This window comes from Capricornis sumatraensis, chromosome 4 (assembly GCF_032405125.1).
Source record: "Capricornis sumatraensis isolate serow.1 chromosome 4, serow.2, whole genome shotgun sequence".
NCBI lineage: Eukaryota > Metazoa > Chordata > Mammalia > Artiodactyla > Bovidae > Capricornis > Capricornis sumatraensis.
Genome location: NC_091072.1, coordinates 158286585 through 158314105, shown reverse-complemented (window position 1 = coordinate 158314105; position 27521 = coordinate 158286585). Strand labels below are relative to the sequence as shown.

The 27521-nt window shown below is 54.0% G+C and overlaps 1 protein-coding gene across 1 annotated transcript in view; it reads right to left on the bottom strand.

Moving 5' to 3' along the window:
* MPPED1 (metallophosphoesterase domain containing 1) overlaps positions 1-26576 on the bottom strand; it is a 70658-nt gene extending 44082 nt beyond the window's left edge. The window contains exons 1-2 of the mRNA XM_068972038.1: positions 26353-26576; positions 17004-17185 (exon numbers count right to left, since the gene is read on the bottom strand). Of these exons, the coding sequence (XP_068828139.1) occupies positions 17004-17185; positions 26353-26576 (406 nt within the window). The remainder of the gene's footprint in view (positions 1-17003; positions 17186-26352) is intronic.
* Between the last annotated feature and the right edge of the window lie 945 nt (positions 26577-27521).

The following is a 27521-nucleotide window of genomic DNA, read 5'->3' as shown; positions in this document are numbered from 1 at the left end:
CGGACGGTACTGAAGGCCCCATGATAGTGTGAGGGAGACAGATGGCAGTGAGGGCCCCATGACAGTGTGAGGAGACAGACGGCAGTGAGGGCCCCATGACAGTGTGAGGAGACAGACGGTGCTGATGGCCCCATGACAGTGTGAGGAGACAGACGGTAGTGATGGCTCATTGACAGTGTGGAAGAGACAGCCACCAGTGATGCCTCCATAGCAGAATGCAGGAGATAGACGGTCATGAGGGCTCCATTCACAGTGTGACTGAACTACATCCCACTGAGCTGTACGCTTCAGGAAGGTTACAGTGGTAAATGTTTGTATATTTAATCACAAAAAAATTTTAAATCATCTTAGAAGAGAACTGAGCGCCTTGAATCCTAGGTAGAACCCTAGGTTCTTGGAACCCTGAGAGTCCTCTAATCTTAGAACCCTGTAGGCCATTCATTCTGACCTTGGAAGCAAACAATCCTGGATCTTGGAAGTCATCAGCGTTTCAAGGTGGACAGGGACTGAGTGGCCGTCTAACGACTGGGCGCCCTTACCCACCCCACTTTATCAGAAAGCCCTAATGGAGGAGCTCCAGGCTAGGAAGTCTATGCTCGCTTCCACCCTTCCAAAAAATTCCCAGCATGCATTTCACCTGGGATCTGACCACCGTGTGTGAAAGGCAAGGATACAGGGCGGAGATCTGACCCTCACGTTGCTGAACAAACATTTTCCACAAGGTTCTTCTGGTGCCTTCTGACACCTACAGACCAACCATTTAAAGGGGGGAAATTGATCCAAACAATCTTCTTTGCAGTAAACTGAAGTAAGTATTTGAAAATGGTGAAGACAAAAGATTCCTATTTTTAAAATACTTCTTAGTGAAACCAAGTGTTTTAAAGCTAAACCAACATTTTGAAGATTAAGATACAGGGGAGTAAAATCCTCTCACCACTTTTGCGTATGCTTTCCTTCATTCCACAGTCACTTTCCTTGGTCCTAGAAAGCGCTGGACCCTCTGTGCTGGGAGCTGGGAACAGAGAGGTTCCCCCTCCCCAGCCCCTTCTCCTGTAATCTAGAGTGGGAAAGACACACACAAGCAATCTGGGATCTGTAATGGGGGTGGTGGTCTTCCCAGGTGGCGCTCATGGTAAAGAACCCGCCTGCCAGTGTAGGAGATGTAAAAGACCTCGGTTCAATCCCTGGGTCAGGAAGAACCCCTGGAGAAGGAAATGGCAACCCGCTCCAGTATTCTTGCCTGGAGAATCCCATGGACAGAGGAGCCTGGTGGGCTACACCCATAGGGCCGCAATGAATCAGACATGACTGATCATACATGCATGCATACAATGGGGGTGGTTCCAAGTCCTAGGGAACCATACACAGCAGTGAGTTTTCCTTTCCCCCATCAGAAGAGAGGGGGGAGCTTAGTAAAGGCGGATGAGAGCGGGCATCAGAGAAATAGCAGCTCTCCAGGCAGACAAAGCTGGGAGGGGTCTCCGGGAAGACTACGCCCCACAAGCAAAGGCGTGGAGGTGGGAAAACCCACTGGCCAGGTATTTGGCAACTGCTTAAAAACCTAGGGCAGATGACAGTGTGAGAGGGGGCAGGCCTGGGAAGGGACAGATTGGGGTCACAGCAGGAGAGGACGCCACTACCCAGGAAGGTCTGGACTTCACCTGGGACACAGCAGGGAACCAACAAAGAGTGTTAAGGGGAGAGGGTTCCGGTTGGATTGACGAACAAAAATTTTCTTTCAAACACCAGTATGACAAATGCTAGTCTGGAAAGTGACTATTTGGAGCGGCTGGGACGCCACCAGAGAAAGCCCCTCTTTGTCAGCTCCACGCTTCCCCTTCAGTGTCACGGCTGTCAAACCAGCCCCGAATTAGCTCCAAACGGCTGTCCCAGAGTGCTCAGATCTTCATTTGTATCATGCACACTTGGAAAGGTGTGAAATCCCTTCTTAAGAGAAATAAAAAAAACAAACCTATACACTTTTTAAAAACTGATTTTCTTAAAAGCAAATTTTATAGAACTAAATCCTAGGTTTTAAATATCTGATATTTTTTAACAGGAAGGCAGGGAGCTCCCCTGGTGGTCCAGTGACTAAGACGCCATGCTCCCAGCACAGGGGGCGTGGGTTCCATTCCTGGTCAGGAAACTAGATTCCATATTTCACAACTAAGACCTGAAACAGCCAGATAAATAAATAAATAAAAATATTTTTAAAAGGAAGGCATCCTTGCCTGATATTAACAATAGTAATTAAAACTCCCATAGGGGAGTTTGGGGGAGAATCGATACAGATATATGCATGGCTGAGTCCCTTTGCTGTTCACCTGAAACTATCACAACATTGTCTGTTAATGGGGAAAAAAATGTGACTGAACACTGCATGGGTAAGAGATTAAACCTGGTCCATCATTTAAAACAAAACGAAGCAAAAACAAAGCTCCCATCAACTGGGTATCTGCTTGTTGCCAGGCATCTTAGATGCATTCACAAAACAGCCACAACAAAAACAGTAGCGGCATTTATTATTGTGTGAGTAGCTCTCAGGTCAGGCCCTGTGCTGAGCCCGATCAGTCCCTGCCTCACAGAACTCTCCCAATATCAGCCCCATTTTACAGATGAGAAAACTGAGGCTCAGGGAGAGGACATAATATGCTGAAAGCCAGGTGGCTTGGAAGAATGGAGCCAAAATCCAAACTCAAGGGGGTCTCTCCAGATCCACATGTTTAAACAGGATCCCACCTGCAGTGTCTTATTCAATCCTCACAACAGCCTACAAAGAAATGTGTGTTAGCCTCACACTGCAGATGAATACATTGAGGCCCAAGAGAGTAATCACTTTCTCAATGCTCCCCAGCAGGCATGTACCAGGCAGGATGAGGGAGGCAGTCCTGCCCGCTGCAAAGCCTGCATGCTCTCCACTGGCTCTTCTCTCACTTCTGGATTTCTAAATCATTTCATTTATAAATAATAAGTAACAACATTGAGAGCGGACTGGGAGGCTGTTGCTGTCCATGGTGCTGAAGATGCAACATGACAGACAACAGCACCGTCCCTGCCTTTGAGGAGTGAACCTTCCTAGGAATCTGCAATAAACGAACAAAGGATTAAGCACTAGGTCAGATGGGGATAGCAGATATGGAAAAAATAAACCCAGGTGAGAGGGACAGGGCACATTGGGATGGGGGCGTGGATCATGTAAGGCCATCAAGAAGGGCTCTCTGGGAAGGTGACCCCTGACAGCCAGGACCTGGGTGACTCCCAGGAAACTACATTCCTACACCAGGCCTCAGTCTCCTCATCTGTAAAGTGGGGATGTCATTACTCAGGACGCAGGCTGTTTGTCTCAAAGGAGAAGTGACTAAACAACATGAATGCACCTTTTAAACTGTAAAGTGCTGTCCAGAAAAAAAAAAATCACTGTTCAGCTCTCATACAACCTGTATACAAGGCTGTGTAGCAAAATGTGGCTCTCACATATGAAACATAGAGTGTTGAACCTTCTTGTGTCCCATCAGCAACTTAAATATGACTTTGTGAATTGGTTCTAATGTTATAAAGTGTTACTTCTGACCACAAATACTAAAACAGACTTGGAAAGGAGGAATCTGCTGATAGAAAGGGCATGCATTTTCTGAATATACAAGGTCACCTTGAAAGTGAAAGGTGTAGTCGCTCAGTCCGACTGTTCGCGACCCCATGGACTGTAGCCTCCCAGGCTCTTCTGTCCATGGACTTTTCCAGGCAAGGATACTGGAGTGGGTAGCCATTCCCTTCTCTAGGGGATCTTCCTGACCCAGGGATCAAACCTGGGTCTCTTGCACTGCAGGCGGATTCTTTACTGTTTGAACCACTAGGTATTAAAAAAGGAATTTAAAATTTTTAAAAGAGCCTAGGTCTTGGGTTAGAATCTCGATTCCACTTTTATTCACTATACAATCTCGGGCTAGCTCTCCACCTATCTGAGCTCAGTTCTTTCATCCACAGAGACAGTAACAGCAGACTCTTCAAGGGATTGTCCTGTCCCTACAGTAGCCATTAACCCCCTGTGGTTATTTTATTTAAATTAATTGCAATGAAATGAAACACAAGAGTCAGTTTCTCAGTCACACTAGCCACCATTCAAGTGTTCAATATCCCCAAGAAACAGGTGGCTGCAGTACTGAACAGCTCAGGGCCTGGCTACTCATCAGCTGGGAGCTGGCTAGAAATGCAGAATCTCTAATTGATACCTACAGGGCATTTCATCCAAAACCAGCAGAGGTGACTTTTTTCTCTGGTGCACATGGAACTTGCTCCACAATAGATCACATTTGGGGTCACAAATCAAGCCTTGCTAAATTTTTAAAAATTGAAATCATATCAAGCATCTCTTCCGACCACAATGCTAAAGACTAGATATCAGCTATAGGCGAAAAAAAAAACCACAAACATATGGAGGCTAGAAATGCAGGATCTCCAGCCCATCTCACAACCGCCAGACTGAGACCTGCATCTCAACCAGATTTCCCACCACCTCTCCAAGGAATTCTCATGCACCTGGCGTCTGAGCAGGGCCGCCTGGGAGAGACCGGGGTGGGGGTCGGCAGACACTCCACAAGAAGGGGCAAGCTCTGTAAGCCATGGCAAAGATAACAGGACAGGGCAGTTCCCACACCCTCTTTAAGTGGTGGTCACAACCTCCAAACCAAACTAGTCACCGAACCTCTGACAAAGGCTGGGGGGGGCGGGGCAGGTGCAGGGGGCAGGCAGAGGAAGGTGATATAGACAGAAAAATGGAATTTCTCAGACATTTCGTAAGTGTGTGCACAGGGAGACAGAATATTTCAATTCTGTGCTGGGCAGGATTTTCTGGCTTGTTGACTATTCCTGTTTTGGAATGAAGTCCAACATGAAAATGACATTTTAAAAAACCCACAGACTGATTTCATATCCAAACACATCTCTCCATGTTTGTAGGAAAAAAAAAAAAAAAGGCATGCTAGCAAGAGAATCTTGCTTCCCCCAACTCTCTCGAATGGCCAACCAGCTATTTCTCTTCCGACCAACGACTTCCTCCAATGGCTCCACAGCCCACAACCAGCGGTGATGAGCAAAAATGCAGTTCAGGGCAAAGAAGGTTCACAATGGAAAACCCAGCAAAGCCTCAGAAAACAGGTTGTTTTTAACACTTCGTCTCTCATCCTCCTCTAGACGGACGAGGACCCTCAGATGCAGGGCGGGTGAGTCACCGGCTATCCATCTCACACACCTGGGAGGCGGTTGAGTGTCTCCCCTGGTCACAGGCTACCACTTCACCCAGTTCTGCCTCCTTGACATCATGGCATTTTCTTGTTTATGTTCCTGTTGCATGGGAGTCTTGGCTGTTTTGCTACCCACCATATCCTGGGCATCTAACAGCTGCCTTAGACTAGGGGAGGCCCTCAGTAAATGTATGCTGAATGAATGAAGGAGCGCAACCTAACAGCAAGTAAGAGCTCCAGCCTTGGACTCTTGGAGAGCCTGCCCCTTTGAGCTGGAAGGCCTGCACCCCGCCCTCCACTTGTCCAAACACTGCCCAGATGCCAAGGTCTCCCTCCTGCATGAAGCAACCCCACCTGCCCTACTTGGTCCCCATCCAGCCTCTATGGCCCCCACTGGCCCTCAGGCCCTCCAAGCGCACCCCAGGCCCCATGCCTCCTTGCCAGTCCTCGACGGTTCCACCAACTCTCCGACTCAGAGCGGCTGCCCCCGCTAAGAATGTCCTCCCTGACGTGGACATGGCTGGCTCCCTCCACTCTGGTCTCTGCACTGGTGCCACTTCATCAGAAGGTGATGTCACACCCTGCCCCCTGATCCCTGATCCTCCCAGCATGTTATAGCTCTGTTTGCCCATGGCCTGTCTCCTGCGCGCTCACTGCTGTATCTTCAGTGCCCAGAATCACACCCTGCACATAAAAAAGGGCTCAGCAAACGTCACTGAGTAAAGAATCAGGTGCAAATGGGAAAACACACAGTAATGATGGTGACTGCTGTGAGGTGGTGTTAAAAAAAGTAAGACAGCAAACTCCAGACAACAAAGATACATAAGACAGTGGTAGGAGGGGTGTGGTGGGCACAGTTCGGGGACCTTCAGGGCAGAGTGGGAGTGTTGATTAATTTTAGACTAAGTTGGATATGCATATCAAAACATTACGAGTAACCACTAAACAAGTCGAAAAAGAATGGCGAATTTCCAAACCAGTAGAGGGGAAAAAAAGAAGCTTCAATCAATCCAAACAATAAGCAGAGGAGGGAGACGGGAAGCACAAAATGAATGACAGAAATGTTTCATGTCCTAGAAAAGACTAAATAAAGATTCATTATTTTTTCTATTCACATTATTCAAATCAAAAATCTTTACCAAGGTCCCCCTACACAGTAATGACCAGAACATAAGTCTGATCCTCAAGAGTCACAGCTGAAACGGACATCAGACATTGCTACGGAGGATAGACCAACCAGAGGGCCTGACACACCTCCTCCACCCAGCAATCACAGCCATCTGCAAATGCGTCTGCCTTTTTTCACCTTGGCTCCCAGGAAGCTCAGGCTCCAGCACAGAGGACCCATGTGAGCCCCAGATGTTGATATTCTAACCCCGCCCTCTGAACTGCTCTGATTTCTTTTTCTTAATTCTGGCTCTCGATTTATCACCAACACTCTACCATTGTACCATTCTTGCTGTTTTTTTATAAACCATCTCAAATCTTTTCAGACAAGATGAGATATAAATAAGCAAGCAAAAACCCAAACGAACAACAAAACACAAAAAATAAAACTAAGGAAAAACTTTCAGAGAGCCTATACCTTTCAGAGAAATGCATCTGTACCTTATTTAAACATTTTTTTTTAATTACTATAAGGCAAAGATTTTTAGGATGACAGTCTTAAAAAAAAAAAAACCACAAAACATGTTTGAAATACACACACACACACACACACCTGCAGTGGGTCTCATTTCATTTCCAAAGCCATTCTGTTGTAAATAGATAATTAGCACTTAAGCACACCTTTCAAGGGGTTTATACATTAACATGAAAATACTGTAACTACAGCTGGCCAAAATCGCTTGACTACCACTTAGAATTCTAGATTTTTCATCTTTATTAGAAGTTAATTTTCTCTCTTTTAGCCCCTGAAACACAGCTTGGCCTTGTGAGAATTTTTTTTTTTTTGGTGAAGAATACAGAAAGTTAATTTTTTGAATGAATACCAAACCTCTGCTCTCCTCGCCCTCCGATTTTTGATGTGCGCGTCGGTCTCCCTCTTTCTGGGCGACGACCACTTGTTTATCAGTCAAGCTCGCCGCTGTGCCTACACACGACCAAAATCCCTTGACACCAACCCACTCCCAAGCAGAGACACCCAGAGATGATGTGAGGCCCAGAGTCAAAAACAAAATTTTTTTGTTGTTTTAAATATTCAATCTCTAGTCTTTGTAGGAATAGCAGCCTCCTGTGTCTGGAGGACGTCTGGATCAGGCCTTTTTATCCAAACTAACAAGCAAATGAGCCAGAATCTGCTCTAAGTCTACTGTGCACATCCACTGCTGTCTATTATGAGCTCTCTAAAAACTAGAGTCGTGTGTATGTGTGTACTCAGTCGCTCAGTCGTGTCTGACTCATGTAACCCCAAGGGCTATAGCCCAGCAGGTGCCTCAGTCCATGAGATTTTCCAGGCAAGAATACTGGAGTGGGTTGCCATTTCCTCCTCCAGGGGGATCTTCCCAACCCAGGGTTCGAACCCCAATCTCCCGCATCACAGGTGGATTCGTTAACCATCTGAGCCACCAGGGAAGCCCGCTTGGTGACAAAGACTTGCTCACCTCGTGCCAGGCCTGCCGGGTTCCGTGGACACGTTAACCATCCCCCCAGCCCTCCAGCCCGTCTCTCCCAGCAGCCTCTCCTGCTGACCTCATCTCCATGCTGTAGCCAGACCCCCGGCCTGCTCTGTCCCTTGGGCCCCTCCAAGTCCACTCCCAGGTCCCCCTGCCTCTCCTGGGGCCCCAGCGTCCTCCTCCGCCTGCTGTGACCATGCATCACCCAGCAGCCAAATGAGTCTTTCAAAACACCGAGTCACACCATTCAGTTCAGTTCAGTCGCTCAGTTATGTCGACTCTTTGCGACCCCATGGACTTCAGCACGCCAGGCCTCCCTGTCCATCACCAACTCCCAGAGTTTACTCAAAGTCACGTCCATCGAGTCGGTGATGCCATCCAACCATCTCATCCTCTGCTGTCCCCTTCTCCTCCTACCTTCAATCTTTCCCAGCATCAGGGTCTTTTCAAATGAATCAGCTCTTCCCATCAGGTGGCCAAAGTACTGGAGTTTCAGCTTCAGCATCAGTCCTTCCAATGAACACTCAGGACTGATCTCCTTTAGGATGGACTGGCTGGATCTCCTTGCTGTCCAAGGGATTCTAAGCCCCCGTGGCGTCTTTAACATTTAGGATAAAATTCACACCTTCGCCCTACTGTCAGCAGACCTGGGGCTTCCTCCCTGGCCTCTACCGTCTCTGGGCTCAGCCCTGCAGACCTTGCCTGCAAACCAGGCAATTCAGGGCTGGGTCCTTCTCTACTCAGGGGTCCTCTTTTAGGCCATCCTAAACCATCTGCTCCAGGAGTTGGTGATGGACAGGGAGGCCTGGCGTGCTGCAGTCCATGGGGTCGCAAAGAGTCGGACATGACTGAGTGACTGAACTGAACTGAAACCATCTATACTAAAAAAAAAAACAAAACCTCCCACCTTGATCACCATCACCTCCCCCTAATCATCCGAGTCATTGATCCAATCACCTAAGTGACCCTGCCTGTTTACTGCATTGTCAGACCCTACATGGATCCCTGGGCCCTTTGGAAGTAGCTACATCGGTCATCACTAAATCTTCAAGACAAGACAGTGAACACAGCGCCATCCCACCCTACCCCACCCAAGATCTGGGATGACTGGGATGTGTGTAGACCCCTCCCCTGTTCTCCCGTGGGAGAGACGGACACTCAGCTCACTCACAGCCTGGCCTCCTGGCTCAGAGGCCAGGAGGAGTGTGGTCCAAAAGGAGAGCCAAGCTGGGGCCCAGGGAGGGGCCTCAGTCGACACATGGTCCAAACATCACATTTTTCGGACGTGGATGTGAGCACTCAGCAGGAAAATCGAGGTCAAGGTCAGAGTCCGAAAGGGAGGCCCAGAACCAGACTCCCAGATCCACTGAAGGGGCTGCGAACCCTGACCTCAGTCCACACGAGGCCTGTCTGCCCAGACCTGCCGGCCCGCTGAGCCGCTTACACCCTGGGATCGCAGCCAGTCCTGGGAAACCCACCGCACGCCACCACCCTGGCCACGTTGGGCAGGACAGCGGGATGGCTCCGCCTAAGAAACCCAGAAGGTTTTCAGCCCCACTCGTGGGGTGTGCATACACTGGGCTGGGGCCACCCCAGTCCTGTTTCTCAGGCCTAATGCTCTGATGCCCACTGTGGGGACAGTCCACAGCCCGGGGCAGGTACTGGGCACAAAGAGACAGATGTGAACACGAAGGTCCAAGGCTATGGGAAGAAGGGAGCCTTTGCATGAGGTGAAAAACAAAAATACAATTTTCTCAGGAATAAGACAAAAGCAGCGACTTGCATAAGCTGCTGGGGACAGAGCTGCGGGGACTGGGGAGCGTTAACTTGGCCTGGCCTCACCCGGGGCCAGGGTGGGTCGATGGGGAGGGAGAGAAGAGAAGGGCTGAGGGTGGGCAGTGGGTGGGGAGGTTGTCAACTTTCAGCCGCATCTGAAACGGTTGTTCCCACAAAGAAGACCAGTTCTGCACCCCGGAGTCATCTCCCACTCCTGCACAGGGACCGTGAGGCCCCCCACTCCTTGCCAAAGCCCCTCGGGTCCACCCGCAGCTCCTATCAGGGGCTCCCGTATCTGATGGCACAGAGGCAAAAAGACGGCATGGAGCCTTTTCCTGCCCAACCACCCCCGGCCCCTGACCGCGGCCCCGCGGCCTCCCTGCAGCGGCAGACGAGGCAAACAAGGAAGAAAGCCACCTCGGAACGGCTTCTCCGCTTTCCCTTTCTCTCCCTCTCTCACAGATTTTAATTAAGGGTTTACTTGCAAAAGACCTAGCTCTATTTAACTAGATCCTTGGACCCCTTTTATATTGTCTTATACATCTTTTTATGGTAGGGCGCCAGTAAAAAGTTAATTATAACTTCTCAGCACTCCATTTCCAGGCCCTCATCTTCCTCCCCGCCCAATGCTGCTAAGCATAGAGTCACTTAATTAAGCGACTCCTGGGTGCTCTACAGACCTTTCAGCAGACGCCCGCCAGCACCCCTCAGGGCCAGGGTGGACTCCGAGGACCTGCACTTGACCCAGCTCAGCCTCGACCCTCAAAGGGCTCACAGGTCCTGCAGGAGGATGGGGAGGCTGGCAGGACGGCCCACCTGGGAGCCCAAAGCAGCTCGGCAGGTGGCAAAAGTGAGTGACGAGGACGTGGGCAGGACAGACAACCGCAGGGCCCAAATAACAACAGGAGGCCCTGACAGCTTCAGAGGGAAGGGAGCTGGGGTTGAAAGGGTCTCAGTGGAGGCCTGTGCCTTACCACATACCTTCTGGGTGTGGGTCTACAGTTTGGGAGTTCAGCTTGAGACAGAACAAGTCTAAAATCCTGGTGAACAGCCAGGAGGAAGTGTCTTCTGAGTCGACTGAATAATACGCCGGCTGGATCTCAAAGAGAGATCTGGTCGAGGCAGAGTGGGAGGCGTCTGTGCGTCTGGGCGGGAGCAACGTCGGGGCGGGGAGGGGCGCGTGTGGCGGGGAGCTCATTATCATCCGGAAAGAAGGCGGTTGAGAAGCTCAGGGTTGGTCCTGAGCGGAGCCACCATCAGCGAGGAGAACCAGGAACGAAAGGAGGAGATGGAGAAGGGGGCGCCAGGAGGGAAGCTGGAGAAGGAGACCCCAGGGCGGACGGGGAGGTGGAGAGGAGGGGCGAGCGGTCACTCCGAGGCCCGTGCGGGTCTGAAGCTGGGAGTTCCGGGGGGAGGGGAGGGGCTGTGGCGGCTGCAGGCTTCTCCCCGCAGCGGGTGGGGCGGGGAGGAAAGCCTGGCGCCTGCCAGTCACACAGAGCGAGCCTTCCAGCATCTCGCGAATCCCGCTGGGAACCGACAGTTCTCGAGGGCACGGCTGTCACTCCGAGCCGGAAGCAGAAACGCCGGTGTTCTTGCCTTGGGGCAGACGCAGGCGGTGTCTAGGCCTCGGGGTCATCCTGGGCTTGGGTGCTCCCGGGTGCTCAGCACCCCTGGCTTCCAGAGGGGAGCCCACACACACCCCCGGAATACCTGGCCCTCCCTAGGCCAGGTCCCCAACACCCGCTGGCCTCAATTCCCAGCGTTAATCTGGAGACACCCCGCTCGGCCTCTGCCCCTTCGAAGACCCTCCCCAAGTCCCATGTTGTGAGAGCCACAGCTCACACTCTCCGGTGTCACGGCCCTGCCCTCCTGGAAGCCCCTCTTACAGCTGCTCCCTGCCGCCCGCCACGGCAACCAGCCCTGCCAGGATGCGGGGACCAGCTCACAGCACACCCACCCCGAGTCCACGCCTCTGTCCAGGGCTTCCCCGGGCTGAGGCCTGGTCAGCGCTGGGGGTGAGGCTCGTCCCACCCTCCGGGGGCAGACAGTCTAGGTGGGGCAGACGGGAGGCATGAAGACACAGGGGCCTCCCTCCGAGGGCCACCACCAAGGCCTGAACAGGGAGCCTTGGTGTATGGGGGGGCCAGGGACCAATGCAGCCCAGCAGGGTGGGAGGGGGCCATGGGGCGTGTAGCTTCACAAGAGCTACATTCGAGCCAGGGTGGGTCGGACTCTGCCGGGTGGACGAGAAACAGCCAGAGGACAAGAATGAGCCAGGGTCCCGAGTGGGGAACTGGAGTCAACCAGTGTGGTCAGAACAGAATGGCTCAGCCAATGCTGAGGCTGGTTGATTGGCAGGTGTGTTTGTGGGGTCTCGGATCAGGGAGAGGCAAGCTTTTTATGACAACAGCCAGCACTCCTCGAGGGCTTCTCCCCGAGTCCGCAATGTACTAAGCATATGACTTGTCACTCCTCCCCAACCCTATGGGGTAGGTAGATAAGTCTTCCCATTTTACAAATGAGGCACAGAGAGGTTGAGTGACTAAGTGAAGGTCACACAGCAAATAAGAGGCTAAAGCAGGGGTGAAGACAGGCCTGCTTGACTGCCAGATGGGAGCGCTTAACCTCCCTGCTGTCCCACCTCCCTGCACAGACACGAGTTACTGAGCCAATCAGTCTGCGGGCTCCAGGCTGCCCATCCGTCATCACGCCATTCCTGCAGATGAGCAAGGAGCTTCCAGCACATTCTTTTCCATTTTCAGTCAACTGTGCTCTTCTTTTCATTCTTTACAGCTGGAAAGCCCATCCTTAGCAATTTTTTAGCTGCTTACTGGGACATTTACAAATCCATCTGGCGGTTCTATTTCATGAATGTATTGGGGATATTAATGGCCCATGGGAAAAGGGATCTGTCAGGGGGCCCTATCACCCCCAACCTAGTGCCCTCTAAAGAACACAGATCCAGACAGAAGCCTGCAAGTGGGCAAAACGCGGACACCCTCACAGCCAGGCCGAGAGCAACCCACCCGACAGCAAATTGGAGACGCGTGAGGGGAGCCACACATGTCCCCGGTCAGGCACCTAATCCTCTCTTACAAAAGGGTCTTTATTAATTTTTTAAATCTCCTCCTGTCTGGAGGTGGCTCCTACAATATGATTGTAGGTGTTCTCCATGAGATCAATGAGCAGGGAAGAAGCTGGTTATGAATTTCAGATCAGCAGCTTTCTCACTCAGGAGCAGGAAGGGCTGGGCCCGTGGGTGTGAGAGGCAGGCAGGGCCCTGCTGGACAGGGAAGGGACTCCAGGTGACCTCCTGAGTAGCTGGATGATGCCAGGACTGACCTGGGCCCAGCACCGTCCCCACCCCCATCCTGGGATACGCCGTGCATCAGACTCCAGAGAGGCCAATGTTTCTTTAAAAGCAATGAGATTTTAGTGTTGTCTTCAGTTAAGGCTACGAGAATAATACATGTTCCCCACAGAAAAATCAGAGGGATAAAAGAAACAGAGAGCCACAAAGAAGAAAATAAAAATCCCCCACAGTCCCAGACATCACTTCTGGAACATTCCAGAGCCTCGGACCTCACTGGCCTTGCTGCCTCCATCCTGCCTCTGCAGTCCAGGCCTTTTTAAAGGTCACTCCCTTCTGCAAACCTTCCTGAAGAGCCCAGCTCACTTAGAATCAACCCCAAACTCCTGCCGCTGGCCCACGGGGCATAGCTGCAGTGGTGGAAACCCTCCCCTGTGCCTGCCCGTGGGGCCTCTGCAGCCGCTCTGCCCCTGCCTGGAATGTTCCTGTTGCAGGGCTCACTGTCACTTTCATGCAACACCCAAGGCCAGCTCTTCAGGGAGGCCTTCCGTGGCTGCTTCAAGGAGCTCTCCGTCACCATCACCCGGGGCCAGCGCTCCGCAGACCTCATCATGAGAATGGTCCTCTTGGTGCTTCCGGTGGGTCCACCCGTCCGGGGCATCCCCATCATCAGACACAGTGGCCGCTCCTCACTCCTACCATCACCCACTGCACACTCACCCCGTGTTCTCAGAGAGATGCACCGAACGGGGGAATGAATAGCCCCTGCAAACCTTCCTGCGTGTGTGTGTGTGTGTGGGTGTGTAAGAACTGCCCGCATAGATGAGGTTGTAGGTCAGCATTTCTCAGAAACTCCACATACTTTGACACACAAACCATCTACCGCTTCTCCCTGCAATTCAACGTGCAAGCTTGGGTCAAATCCCCCAGCCCCACATGGGACCAACCCATGACCCCTACCTCTACCCCAAGGGAAGCCCTGATCTGGCCAACGCCACCTCCTGGGGGCAGTAAGACCATCTGCACAGCCTTTTACAGATTATAACACTTGAGCATTTCCTCCCGCCCAATAGAGCCTTCAAACAACCCACCTCTGAAGAGGCAGACAGGGTAAGGGAAGCCTGACCTCCTCCCCATCTAAAATGAGGTCAGGGAGGCTCAGAGAGGTCACCTGACTGCTGCAGTCACCTGGGAGGAAGCTGACCCTGGACATCTGGCCCCAAAAGGCACATCTTTACTTCAAGACAGAGAAATTTCACCATAAAAACAAGAGAGGTGATACAGAGGAGATGATGAGAGCTTGGCTCCAGAGTCCAACTGCCTAGGCTTCAATCCCAGCTCTGCCACTTGCTGGCTGTGTGACCTGGGGCAAGTTACTTCACTCCATTGAGCCTCGGCTTCTCTGTTAAATGGGGATGATAATAGCTCCTGCCTCATCCCCTGACCAAGAGAATCAAATGATTTTAAAATATACATAAAGGGCACCCAACACACATGAAGAGTCGATAAACATGAGCTTTTTATAAAACCACACCTCCTGAGTCCGTCTCTCCACCATGATCACCAACCATATCCCTGGGCACGTGAACCACCAGCCCACAGAGGTGAGTCCCTTTGTGCAGCAGGCAGGTTCCCAAGAAGCCGACTGCAGTTGGACCACCTAAACCGTTCCTATTGATGCTCACATGCAAATCACCTCCTCCCCTGCGCCCCGTTCAGTCACTCCTCAGCCTCAAGCCCCTCCCAGTCCACTTGAGTGACAAGCACTGACATCTGCAAACACTTCAAGGCTGCCAAGGGGAGAGGCCCCTTTTGTAAAAGGAAGACCCTCTGCAAGTTCACCCTTCCCACTTGCCACGATCCGGGGAAATAAATCAATCCAACACCAAGTGCAAATTACCAAGAAAGCCGCCCAAATTCCCATGGCACCTAGTTCTGACCTCTACTAAGCAACAGGTAGAGAGATTTTCCTAAAATGGCCATCTCACCAGGCGGGCCTCCCAGGGCCCTGGCTTCCACTCAGCTTCAGAGTCTCTAGGAGGCCCCACGCCCGTTTTCAGGCTCACTGCTTTCACGTTCCCCCAGAGCCCCTCCCTCCAGCCCGGACACATAACACCACCTCTCACATGTCCCACAAAGGCTCTGGCCTCAGCTACCCCTTTCCCCACACAAACTCCCCGATTTTCAGGCCAAACCCAGCCCAGCGACAGCTTGTCCCCGAAACCTCCCATCCAGGGGGAGGCCACCCTCAGCACCTGCACTGAGAGCTCACAGCCCCCAGCCACCATCCCTGGCCACCAGCCCTCCACCCCTGGCCTCCCTTCCCACCCGCCCTGTGCACATGCAACTGCTGGCTTCATTACTCACTCAGCATGGAGAGGAACACATCTGGGCTGGGGGTACATCAGAAACAGTCCCCACCTTTGGGAACCTCAGGACGGGGGCGGGGGCCAACATCGCCTTTGGTCAGATAAGGATCCAAACAGCGCCCAGGTCAAACAGCTTGCTCCTCACATCCAGCGGGGCAGCAACAGTAAGGAGCCTACCAAGTGGGCCTGGCAGAGCACATGCCCAGCCACCAACGACTCCTGCTCTCTGCCGGGGACGTGGGCTCTCGGTTCAGCCTCACGTCTCTGAGACCCTGGAGCAGCGGGCTAAGAAAGCAGCCTCAGGACTGGCCTGCTGGTCCAGTGGTTACAAACCTGCCTTGCCATGCAGGGTACACAGGTCAGACTCCTGGGCGCGGAAACCAGGATCCCGCGTGCCATGGGGCATCTAAGCCCAGACGCCGCAACTAACTAAGAGGGGTGAGGCCCTCAGGAACTAAGACCTGATGCAGCCAAAATCCAAAAAATAAATATTCAAGAGAAAGTCGTCTCTGCGAGGGCCCCCTTCCTAGGACCTGGCAAAGGAAGACGCACTGGGGCAGACTCGTCTCCTGCAGGAGCACCCCCCACCCCATCCCAGCCTTCACAGGTTTCAGCCCAAACAGGGGCCTCGATTAGGATTTCCCATTTGAAAGATCAATATTGAAAGCTCCAAGCCTGCCAAGAGGAAGGAAAGGCCTTGCTTGTAAATATTTGTCTCGACTGGCAAAGCCGGGCCTCTCTCGTTGCAGCTACCCGCCTCGTTCCTGGCCCTCTGCTCGCGGAGCTCCCAGCCAACTGCACAGCGGGATGCCCCTGGGGAGGCGCGGGGGACCGTCTGGCGGCCATGAGGGGCTGCGAGGGGAGGTGGGCCGGCCCTGGCCCCACACCTCCGAGACAGCAGGCCTGCCCACCGGGGCCATCCAGCGGTCCCCACTGGGGCCGCGGTGGAGAGTCGCTGTGAGGTTTCTCTGGATTCCAAGCAAGCAGCTTTTCCCGGGGGGGCACCCCATATTTACGTCTTTCTTATTTTGGAAGAAAGCATAACCAGAGACAAAACCCTGGGGGTTGTGCTTGCGAATCACGGCCCACCATCTCCCACGGCATGGGACAGCGCTCGCTCTGCTGCCTGTACCAACAGCTGCCCACGGAGGAGCCCACACCGGGACCCCTGGGCTCCTGCTGGGGCCACGGAGGCCAGGAGGGTCCTCTCACCTGGGCCACGGTCAAGGGTGGTGGGTGTCTGAGCCGGTGTGACCAGCTGAGCACCTGCCTTGGCATCACTGTTACCAGAGAGTCATTCATTTGTTCACCCACTCAGCCACTGACTCACCCTTTCATTCATTCATTCATCAATTATTTATTGGGTACTTACCTGGACCAGGTACTGGGGGCTGGACACGCAACCAGACAAAAACAAACCTGGGTTTGCCTTTGGAAGTGAGTCTCCCAGGCCGAAAAATATCCCACAAATAGAAAGTCACAGCAGAGACATGTGCTGGGGCAGGAGACCTCCCAGGTGTGACGAGATAGTCAGAGGGGTGAGGCCTGGTCCTGGAGGTCAGGGGGCTTCCCAGGGGAGGTGGACAGGTGACAAAGGCCAGGGAGGGGCCAGGCAGTGCAGGGAGGAAGGGTGGCAGGCAGGGGTCTGCCCCGAGTCTGGCCGCTCCCAGGCGCCACCCCTTCTGGCACCTACCCAGCCACTCGTTGAATTTCTTCACCTCGCTCGGGAGCCCCAGCTCCGTGAAGTCCCCGGCGTGGATCAGCACGTCGCCGTAGGGCATCTGAATGGGGTCCGTCCTCGAGTGGGTGTCAGACACGCAGACAAAGCGGGTGTAGCCAGGCGGCTTGGGGGCGTCATGAGGCACCGGGTCCACCCTGGGGAGAGAGGGGACCGTGGGGTCCAGGGGCCAAAGCATCGGGAGCCTACAGCGCACATCCCATCCAGATCGGATCACGTGTGGTCCAGATCGCATCCACCCGCATCCGAACCCTGACCCTCCACTCACCAATCAGGCGGAAGATTCCCCCGAGCCTCAGTTTCCCCTCTGTAACACAGGAACCCCCGGGTGTTGTGTGAAGGTTAAAGGAGGTGATGAGTGGGAAGAGCTGACAGGTACAGCCCAGCATGTGGACCTACGTGCGCCAGAGTGATGACCACAGTTGGCCTGCTGTTTGACAAGCAGTGCCTCTCAACCATTTTTTTTTCATCATCAGCCCCTAAGGGACCTACAAAAGATGCTTTTTCTACTCACCCCTCTCTTGTGCAATTTTAACACCACAGATACACTGTATATCTGTTCATTTACTATGTGTGTATCTGTGCTTTATAATAAGAGTAAGTTTTTTTCACCCCCCAAAAATCCAGGTTTCACCGCCTTGGGGGGGGTTGCTGTCGGCCCCATGGAGGATGCATGCACTGAAGTCCTCATCCGGTTGGAAGAACTGACTCTGCAGGGCCATGCAGAGAGAGCATCCAGGGAGAGCCATGTGTGAAGGGCAGCATTTCATGGGAACTTGTAAGATAAAGGCACGAAAGGCAGGCAGCAATTTTCCAAACCTATGAGCTGGTCTGATCATGTTGAGAATGAGGGCTTTCCAGGGCCCTGCAGGAAAACAGCTCTGGATTTAGAAGACCCAGATCTGCTGATCGTCACTAACATAGAACCTCAAGAAAATGCCTGGCCTTGGTTTGCTCATCTGTATAATGGAGCTCCGTCCCTCACTAGGCAACGACACTCAGGAAATTTAAAAGCTGTAGCTGTGTAACTGTGAGTTCTCGGTCCCCAGGAGGCCCTGGAAGCCCTCTTGTCTTGCACATGAGGGTACTGAGCAGGTGGCCCGGGTGCCCCACGGAGTAGATGCAGGCCGTGGGAAACAGCCCCAGCTCCCCGCTCCCAGTTCAGCACACTCCCCGAGAACCCCGGCTCTTGCCTCCTCAGCTGACTGGTTCTGCCAGGCTCAAAATGCTGAAAAACGACACGATGACATTTCAACGAGCTGCTCTCTCCAAATGAGTATGCCGCTCGAGGAGTTGTGTTTAAATCTAATTATGCGGCAAACCAAAAGCAGTACCATATCAGTTACATAAATACTTTTAAAGACATCTTTCTAATTATCCTTTTTTTTCAGACAATATACTTCGAAGAAATTTAATTAACACCTTACAAGAGACGTGGGTTCAGCATGCTAATGTGCAGAGAGCACGAGGAAGCTCCATCCGCCCAGCGGCAGCCGCAGCCCCGTGCCAGCATCTCCCCATCACCCAGCCTCCGGGGGAGAGACTCCCAGGGCCCTTTGCTGGGGGTGGTTAAGTCAAGCGAGGACCCCCAGCGGGTCAGAGTTAGGTCCGATCGGGGAAAAGGAAGAATTTCTGAGTCTGATGATGTCCAACAGGAGGGTTCTCAGAGTCCTTTCTCTTCTCTCTCCATTCTTTCCTTCCTTCCGTCCCTCATTCATTCAACAAAACACATCCTGAACGCCTACTGGGTACCAGTTATGAGCTCAGAGCTGAGAACTGAATGAACCAGGCCACGTCCCAGACTGATGGTGGAGACGAGACTTGGCCAGGTAGTGACAATAAAGCCACAAGGTCGGATGGGGCAGCAGAGGGCCTGGGGGCCAGAGAAGGCCCTAGTCTGGCCTGGGGGCCCCTGAACTTGCCAGGAGGAGGTGATGCCTCAACTGGTCGAGAAGCGCACATCTCCCTCCCAGGAATTCCTGCCACTCCTCTGTCCTCTGGGTCACTCCCCGCCGCCACCCACCGTATGACAGACAAGTCTTGCAGGGAAGAGGCCTGGGAATCCACCTGTCTGCCCCTAACACAGCTGACATTGGAGCAAGGCAGCCAGTCACTACTGGGCTATTGGCCTGGCGCACTAATTAACACGAGTGAGTCAATCAAACTCATCCATTCATTCATTGGCCTCACATACACCGAGGCTGTAAAGATGCCACAGGGCGGCTGAGACCAAGTAAAGAGACAAAGAAGCAGGACACAGGGAGTGAGACGCCATCCCCAGAGCCACCTCGGGCCCCAGCAACCCCTTGTCCTGTGTGTCCCTCCGTGGAGGAGCCCTGAGCCAGCTGACGCCCCTGCTGCCAGCCAGCCAGGAGCACACAAATTCCACGGGCACTAGTTGGGCTGGGCCTGCTACTGGAGCCCAAGCTCTTTAATTAACTCCGCCTTGTTTCTCTTCGCCCTGAGGCTTCTGAGCTCCATGAGGAGGCAAACCTAATAATCCCCAGAGGAAAAAGCAAAAAACAAAAACAGACTTTTATTTCCCTGCACTGTCCTCCAGCTATTTGGATTGTAACAAATGCTCAACCTTGAAATAATAACAACAGTAATGATATTGATGATCCCCATGGGTTGAGAGCTCATTGTGTGCAAAGCACTGTCACGCATCTGCTCTCTTCACCCTCACAGGGACCGTCTGAACAGGGCACTCTGCATGTGCCCATTTTATAGATGAGGAAACTGAGGATCAAAAAAGGCTGGCTAGGGACTTCCCTGGCGGTCCAGTGGTTACGACTACACCTTCCCATGCAGGGGGTGTGGGTTTGATCCCTGGTTGGGGAGTTAAGATCCCAGAGGCCTTGTGGCCAAGAAAGGAAAACATAAAACAGAAGCAATATTCTAACAAATTCAATAAAGCCTTTAAAAATGGTCCACATTAAAAAAAGAATTTTTTTTTTAAAAAAAGAAAAGGTTGACTTGCCCAGGATCTCAGCTATGGAAGCTGGTGGAGCTGGGATTTGAAGCCAGTTTTCGATTCCAGAACTCACACCAAGCTGGACTGTTTCCAGGCCTTACTTCATTGCATCCAGTCAATCTATAGACAGATGCTTCTGAGTGCCTACTAAATACCAAACACCTGCTAGGGACAGGACAGGACACCCATGGAGACCTTGTGCAGCTCCTAGAAACCCTGCCTGTGTTTTGAAGGGAGGGAAAGAACAAGAATGAGGATACTGAGGACAGCACACAAAGGGTGGGAGGGCTTGACGACATCAGCTGAGCCCGAGATCCCCCTGTGCCTGAAGCTGGACCCAAACCTGGACGTGAGCCAGGAAACTCTCCTTTACCCATACGGCAGTTTGCAATCTGGCTAACCCTTGAGTTGAGGCAGCTCTGTGTAGCAAGGAACTGAGGGCTGGAAAGGTTAGTCCCACACCCAGGACTGGTGCTCCTAAGTTAAAGAGTAGAATTTGAACCTGGGTCTTCAGAACAGGAATTGGGGCATTTAACCTCATAAAACAGAGGAAAATGGTTATTTCCCAGCCATGTTCTTCAGGGGACCAGAGAGAAAGTATGGAGATAAATGTTCCAGGTTTGGGAGGGGGCAAACTCGACTCCCCCAAAGCGTCTACCTGCCGAGATGGCCCCAAGCAAGTCTGTGGCTCTTTGCCTCTCTCTGACTCCTGAAACCTGTCACCGCGTCCCCCCAGCCTCACCCGGGACCTTCCCACAGGAACCCTGGCGGCAGGGATGGTGCAGAATAGAGAACCCAGCCTCCAGCGCCCAGATCCAGGGTAGCGTCTGGGCTCAGCGACCTCCTCACTGTGCCCAGGACCCTTCCAGCCTCCCATCCGGCTCTGTACGGTGGGGACCACCCACTCTCTTGGAGATGTTGTGAGAACTGGAAACCTGATCCATGCCCCTCGCAGCCTGTGTCCTATGTCCTGGCCCCCTTCTCAGTCTCTCTCTCCCCTGAGCCACTGACACCCTGGAAATGCAACTACTGATGCCAAAAACTCACATAGGCATGGGAGGCAGAGGCCGTCCCCCATCCCGTCATCTCTATTTCTGGGCAAACAGGATACCCTGAAGGTCAGGGGGCTGGATGACACAGGACTTGTCTTCAGTGAAGTTCCAAAACCGTGTCCAGTCATGTGACTGGGCATCAGCCACGGCTTTTAGAATGAGAGATACCTCTAGTCTCCTCTCATCCTACCAGTGGGGAAGCGGAGGCCCAGGAGAAGGCAAGGGCTGGTTGGTGCTGAGCTGCACGACTGCCTAAGGCTACTTCCCACCAAGCACTGGCTCCAAGGCAAGCCTGCACCCGGAGACCCCATGCCTCCCTTCCTCCCCACCTCCTCGCTTTGCTTTTGCCGGTCCTCCAAGCCCAGGGGTTATGCCGCCACCACCAGGAAGCCCTCCTTGATCCCCTCACTCTTCCTGGGGCGTGTGCCTTGCCTGATCCTCGCTCCCTTTTCTTTCGCTCCTCCTGTCCCGCCGTGCTAGGCTCGGGAGATAGCCCATGTTGGCGGAGGGGAAGGACGCTTACAAAGCTCTCCCACAAGTGCATGTATCAGCATAGGCTGAGGCAGTGTCATGAATGGGAGGCGCTGTGTGCCTAGATCTGGGGGAGGGAGGGCAGCCAGAAAGATTTGGCAAGAGGTCGGGGAAGGCACTCCGAGGAAATGAGATCCGAAGGATGAGTCCGTGTTAGCGGACATCGACTAGGGGAAGCAGCCTGTGCAAAGCCTGGAGGCAGGAGGGAGAAAGCAATGTCCCAGAAAACAGAACTGCACCCGGAGCCCTTGGGGGGAGGTTCAGGATGGCAGGTGAGAACAGACAGAGCCCAGGTGAGGGCCTCCTGCTGGCCGTCCCACCCCAACCCCCACCTCTCCTGGGCTCAAGGCTGACCCTCCCTGTCTCCTCGCAGCACCTGGACAGGCTAGGGGCCACCGGGTCCCTTCTGAAGCCTCCGTCTCACCTACTGAGGGCATCAGCTCTCCAGGCTTGCCCAGTGAGGAGGCCGGGAACCAGGGGACACTCTGGCCTGGCACAGAGTGATGTCCCCCACCCTGCCACATTCATCAAGGACCCCCACACAGCCTGACCCTCCACAGTGCTTGGAGGGTCTTTAAATGATTACACCAGGATTAGATGGCTGGATGGCATCACTGACTCAATGGACATGAGTCTGGGTAAACTCCGGGAGTTGGGGATGGACAGGGAGGCCTGGCATGCTGCAGTCCATGGGGTCGCAAAGAGTCGGACACGACTGGACGACTGAACTGAACTGAGCTGAGTCTGCACCAATAGGACTCCTTTTAAAGACAAAGAGGGACTTGCCTGGTGGTCCAGTGGCTAAGACTCCGTGCTCCCACCCAGGGAGCCTGGGTTTGGTCAGGGAACTAGACCCCACGTGCCCCAGTGAAGACCCAGCACAGTCAAACAAATAAATAAATATTATACATAAACAAAGGCCAAAGAGGAGTTGCCACGCCTGGCTCCAGTCTCCTCTAAGGCGGACCCCCATGGGAACCTGTCCCTCCCACACAGATCTTGCCTTCTCAGTGAGCACCAGGCCAGCGGTCCACCGGTCTGGCCCAGGACAGAGGGGCAGGTATCTAGAGGGGCTCTCCCCAGGGGCAGTGTTGCTTGGCACCCAGGGTCGGGGTACAGGGGGGTGGTCTTTGATCTCAGGGCTCAAAACCCAGAGCCTCAGATCCAGACACTCATTCCTCAGGCAAAGGCAGCCTGGTTACCACCAGGGTCTCTGGGGGCAACCACATAAATCACAGGGCTCCATCGGAGGCCACGTTTGGGCTGTCACCGTTGTTATTAAATATAAATTGTGGATTTATTAAATAAGGCCCCTCGCTCCCTCACCCCGAGACAAAGCCCAGGGCGGCGATAAATCACGTGTCAGGAAGTGGCATCTCCCTCGGTGGAGACTCGCCATGGAAACCCACACGCTTCCTCTGCGCGCAGGGTGTGAGTCGGAAGAGGGGGTGGGAGATAGCAGCCACCCACCCAGTTCTGCGGGGGCCTGGCTTCACCCGTTTGTGTGCAAAGCTGCATTTCAAGCTGAGGTGACCCAAGCGGGCAAACAGGGAGCACTGGGCCGGGAGTCCAGAGCCGGGGCTCGCTGTATGCTCTCCTCGGAGGCCCAGCCAAAATCCCTGAGCCCTATTGCCTGAGCCTCAGGAGGGGACCACACAGAGCAGGCCAGGAGGGATGGAGCGGGGCAGGCCGGTGTGAACCTGCTCTGCCCACAACAGCTAAGTGACCGCAAAAAGCCATTAAGCTTTTTCTCCACAGCACTTAGTGCTATCAGAACCCTACGCTACTGCACTTTATGACTTTCAAGGCATAGCCCACGGTATCATCAGCTCAGTGCAGGCGAGGCTCCATCTGTGGTCACTGCTGAGTCCCGAGCACCTAGCCTGGCAGGCACGGACACCTGCCGCCCGGCCCCTCTCTTCATGGATCCACATACTTAATCCTCAGCAATACAAGGAGCAGCATCATGTAGGCAGGGAAACAGAGGCACCAAGAGACACACCACAGTCAAGCGGCAAAGCCAGGACTCAAATCCGGGTGGTCTAGCCTGGAGCCCATGGCAGTGATTCAGTCGCTAAGTCACGTCCAACTCTTGCGACCGCATGGACTGTAGCCCGCCAGGCTCCTCTGTCCACAGGATGGTCCAGGCCAGAATACTGGAGTGGGTGGCCATTTCCTTCTCCAGGGGATCTTTCCAACCCAGGGAAGGAACCTGGGTCTCCTGTATTGCAAGCAGACTCTTTACCACATGAACCACCAAGTATGCCTCCGGAGCCCACATTCCTAACTAACCAGCGTGCTTGGCAACTTGCTCATAGACACCCTGGGTGGGTGAGTGAATGAAGAAATGAACCAATAAGCCAGAGTTGTTAGATGGGGGGAATGACTCCTCTCACCTGGTCGCTCACCGCCCTTCCTCTGACACAGCCTGGCCCGCAGGGGCCCGCGTGCTTCCTGCCTGGGTTGGAAGTTCCTGGACATCCCCGCTACCTTTGGCTCAGACCCTGCGGCAACTTCCCGACTTGCTGCCCCAATCCTGCTTCTCTGGGTCTCAACCTACAAGGCATCTTCTCCAGAGGGTCCTCCCTCAGCCCCTTGGCTCCCCACAATTCTCCTGACTTCTGTAGCCCTAGCTCTGTTCTGCAACTGAGGCTACCCAGGGGTCCCCTACATGACAGCTCTGCCTGCCTCTACTTGGCTTTATCTGCTGTGTCCAGGGACCCCTCTGAATGGGCGTGCACACAGGCACACACACACACACACACACACCCCACCTGCTCCACCTGAGGGCCTGGGGCTCTCACCCATCCCCAGCAGCATCTGGGGACCTCAGGCACTGTCACTTGCAGCCCAGGAGGGCCAACTCCATCAACAGAAGAGAAAACCCAGCCCTGGGAAGGCCTCCCCTTGCAGCCACCGTGCCAGGCCTCAAGGTCCCAGAGAGACCAAGGAACAGCATGCTTGAGACTCAAGGCCTCCCATCCTGCCCAAATCTGCCAGTCTGGTTCCAAACTGGACATTGCAGGGAGTTTCCCAAAGAGAAATCTTGTTGTTGTCCTTCAATCGTTCAGTCATGTTCAACTCTTTGCGACCCCACGGATTGCAGCACGCCAGGCTTCCCTGTCCTTCATCTCCCGGAGTTTGCTCAAACTCATGTCTGCTGAGCCGATGATGCCATCCAACCATCTCATCCTATTGACAATGCCAGCCCTGCAGCCCCCACGGAAACGAGCATTTACCAGAGCAGGCACTGCAGGGAAGAGGAAGTTCCTAGCGCTGGGGCCCACCCCCAGGCTGGGTGCCCCCTGCCCTCCAGGGCCCTTGCTCCCATGACGGATCCCTCACCCACCCTTTGCAACAGAAGACCCGTCCTGAGGGAACCACAGGCACACGGGGCAGCGACCCAGTCACACCACCCTGGCCGGGCAGTGGAACCCCCCGGGCTCCTTCTCGACTTGGGTCACATCCCGGCCCCTCCTGTCTCCCTAACGGGCAGCGGCCAGCACCTCACATGACCACCGCCCCCCAGAGCCAGTGCCCGTGGCCCAGGAGGAAGCCGGGCCCTGTGTCCTTGGGGAGGAAATCTGACCAGCCTGCTGGTCTGGGGGCCTGCCCTGGGCCCCACAGCCCAGGAACGTCCCATCACAGCTCTCATCTGCCGTACTGTCTGTCACTGGGGACTCGCGGGGCTCCCCACTCATCAGGGGCTTGTCAGAGACCCAGCACGGGGGCACCCCGAAGGGACTGAGAGGAGTTCCAACGATGGAGCAGACAAATGCCTAAACTCTCAGAGCAAGGCACGTAAGCTCTCCTGTCCACAGACATCACTGGGAAAGGGTGCTGAGCGTGGCGAACGCCCTGGATTGGAGGCAGATGTCCGCTCTGGCACCTGCCAGCTGTGTTGGGCTCGCGGGGGGTCACCTGTCTGGCCGGACTGATGGACGGGCCAGCGGAGACAAGGAGGGGAGACGCGGTGACACAGGGAGCCACCCAGGGCCGGGCCTGGAATTTATCCACCTCTACCCCGTGCCGTGGGCTCCTCTCCCGACCGCTGGAAAAGACCCAGGGAGCAGAAAGGTTCTACTCATGCGCGGATCCTGAGTCTGTGCTCTCATTGCTCTCCTGCTGGGGCGCCTCTGATATTTCCCATCCGCCCCAAAGGGCAGGTGGCAGAATTCCCCAGGCCTCTGGGGGAAGCCAAGGGGGTCTGGGCAGAAGGAAAGGAGAACAGTCAGGCCACAACCAGGGTCTTGCCCTGTCCTGTCCTGAAGCAAGCCTCGTCTTGCCCCTTCTCTATGCCTCAGTCTCCCCATCTGTGCAACAAGGAACAGGAATTAGACCCGGGGGTCAGAAACCCAAACACCAAGGGGGTGGCAGCTGGAACTCAGCCCCGCCCCCCGATGCTGCCACGAGGCCAAACGGGCCCGGGGTTGCCACAACTTTGGGTTTTGTAGAGCAAAGCCAGAAGTCTGGATTTTTACGTGCCATCACCTCGTTTTTCAATGTTTGTAAAACGTCCTCCTAGCCAAAGGAAACAAGACTCCGGCCAGAATCGGCCCACAAGGCCAGCACACTGCAGCTTCTCCCCGTCCCTCCTGTCCCGAGCCTTGTGATCCGTCGCCGTCAACGCACAGGAGACGGTGGGGTACCCCGAGTCCAGGAGCCCACCCCCGAGCAGCCCTCCCGCTCTCGCCTCCTCCTCCACCCCAGGGGATGGGGTGTGGATTCCATTGGGGCGCCCACTTACATCTGCACGTGCGGCGGCTGGAAGCGGCCCTGGTTGATGTTGTAGAAGGTGAAGGCCTGGGTGGGGTTGGAGCTGTACTCGTCCACCTCGACGATGAGCCGGCTGTGCTGGTGCCTCCGGGCAGCCATCACGTGGGACTGCGAGAAGGCCATGCCCAGGCCGCAGGGCAGGAGGGCCAGGGCCTCTGCCTTCAGGACGCCGGGGTCCCACCTAGCGCGCCACATGGACCTCCGCGGGCCCCGCGGGCATCTCCCGCCGCCCGGCCCCGAGCCAGACCTGGGAACAGACTGAGGAGACGGAGCAGAACCAGGCGACAGTTAATCTGTTTGGGATTTGCTTTATTTAATGTCAGATGAAGATTTAGAAAGAGGGAGAGGGCGGGGGAAAGGGAAAAAAAAACCCACAGTCGTACAGCTCAAAAACTCATTACAAATCTTTCCAACTCAGCAGTTTGATGAATATACTTTGGTAAAAAGAAAAGGGAAGGGAGGGAGGGGACCAAAAAAAAAAAAAAACCACACCACCATGGACAAATGCATGCATGGTCCAACATGTTTAAATACTTAAGACTTTTTTTCTGCCTTCAACAAACCAATCCCCCCACTCCCCCCACCCCCACCCCCACCCCCCCACCCACCCCCACCGCTCCGCCACTGCCGCCGCTCCGCCACCCCCCAGAGCCCATAGGGTGACCATGAGATGCAGAAGACAATGGCTGGTATTCTGGAAACAGGTAAGGTAAGTTTTACTTCTCAGGATTGGGGAATAAGAAGGAATCACCTCCAACCCCACCCCCTCCCCACAGACCTCCCCCAACCCAAGCACACACACTCTCCCACACAGACCCACACGCGCACCCCTGCAAGCCCAAGCAGGTGAAGACAGCGCGGGCGCAAATTCCTTCATCAACAACCATTTCGCCTAAAGATCTTTTAGCAGCGCCTGGAGAAGGGATTTTCCCAGAAAGGTTGCCGTATACCAGCTCAACTCAGGGGGTGGCCGTTGGGGTGTGGGGTAGGGAAGCGGAAGCCCTACTTAAAAAAAAAAAAAAAACCTTCTCAAAAGCTTTGTAAGGATCTCAGGAATTTCACTGTGCCCAGTCAAACCTTGAAACCACTCATAATCACAGCTCACAAATGCTATACATATATTTTTTCATTTCGTTCATT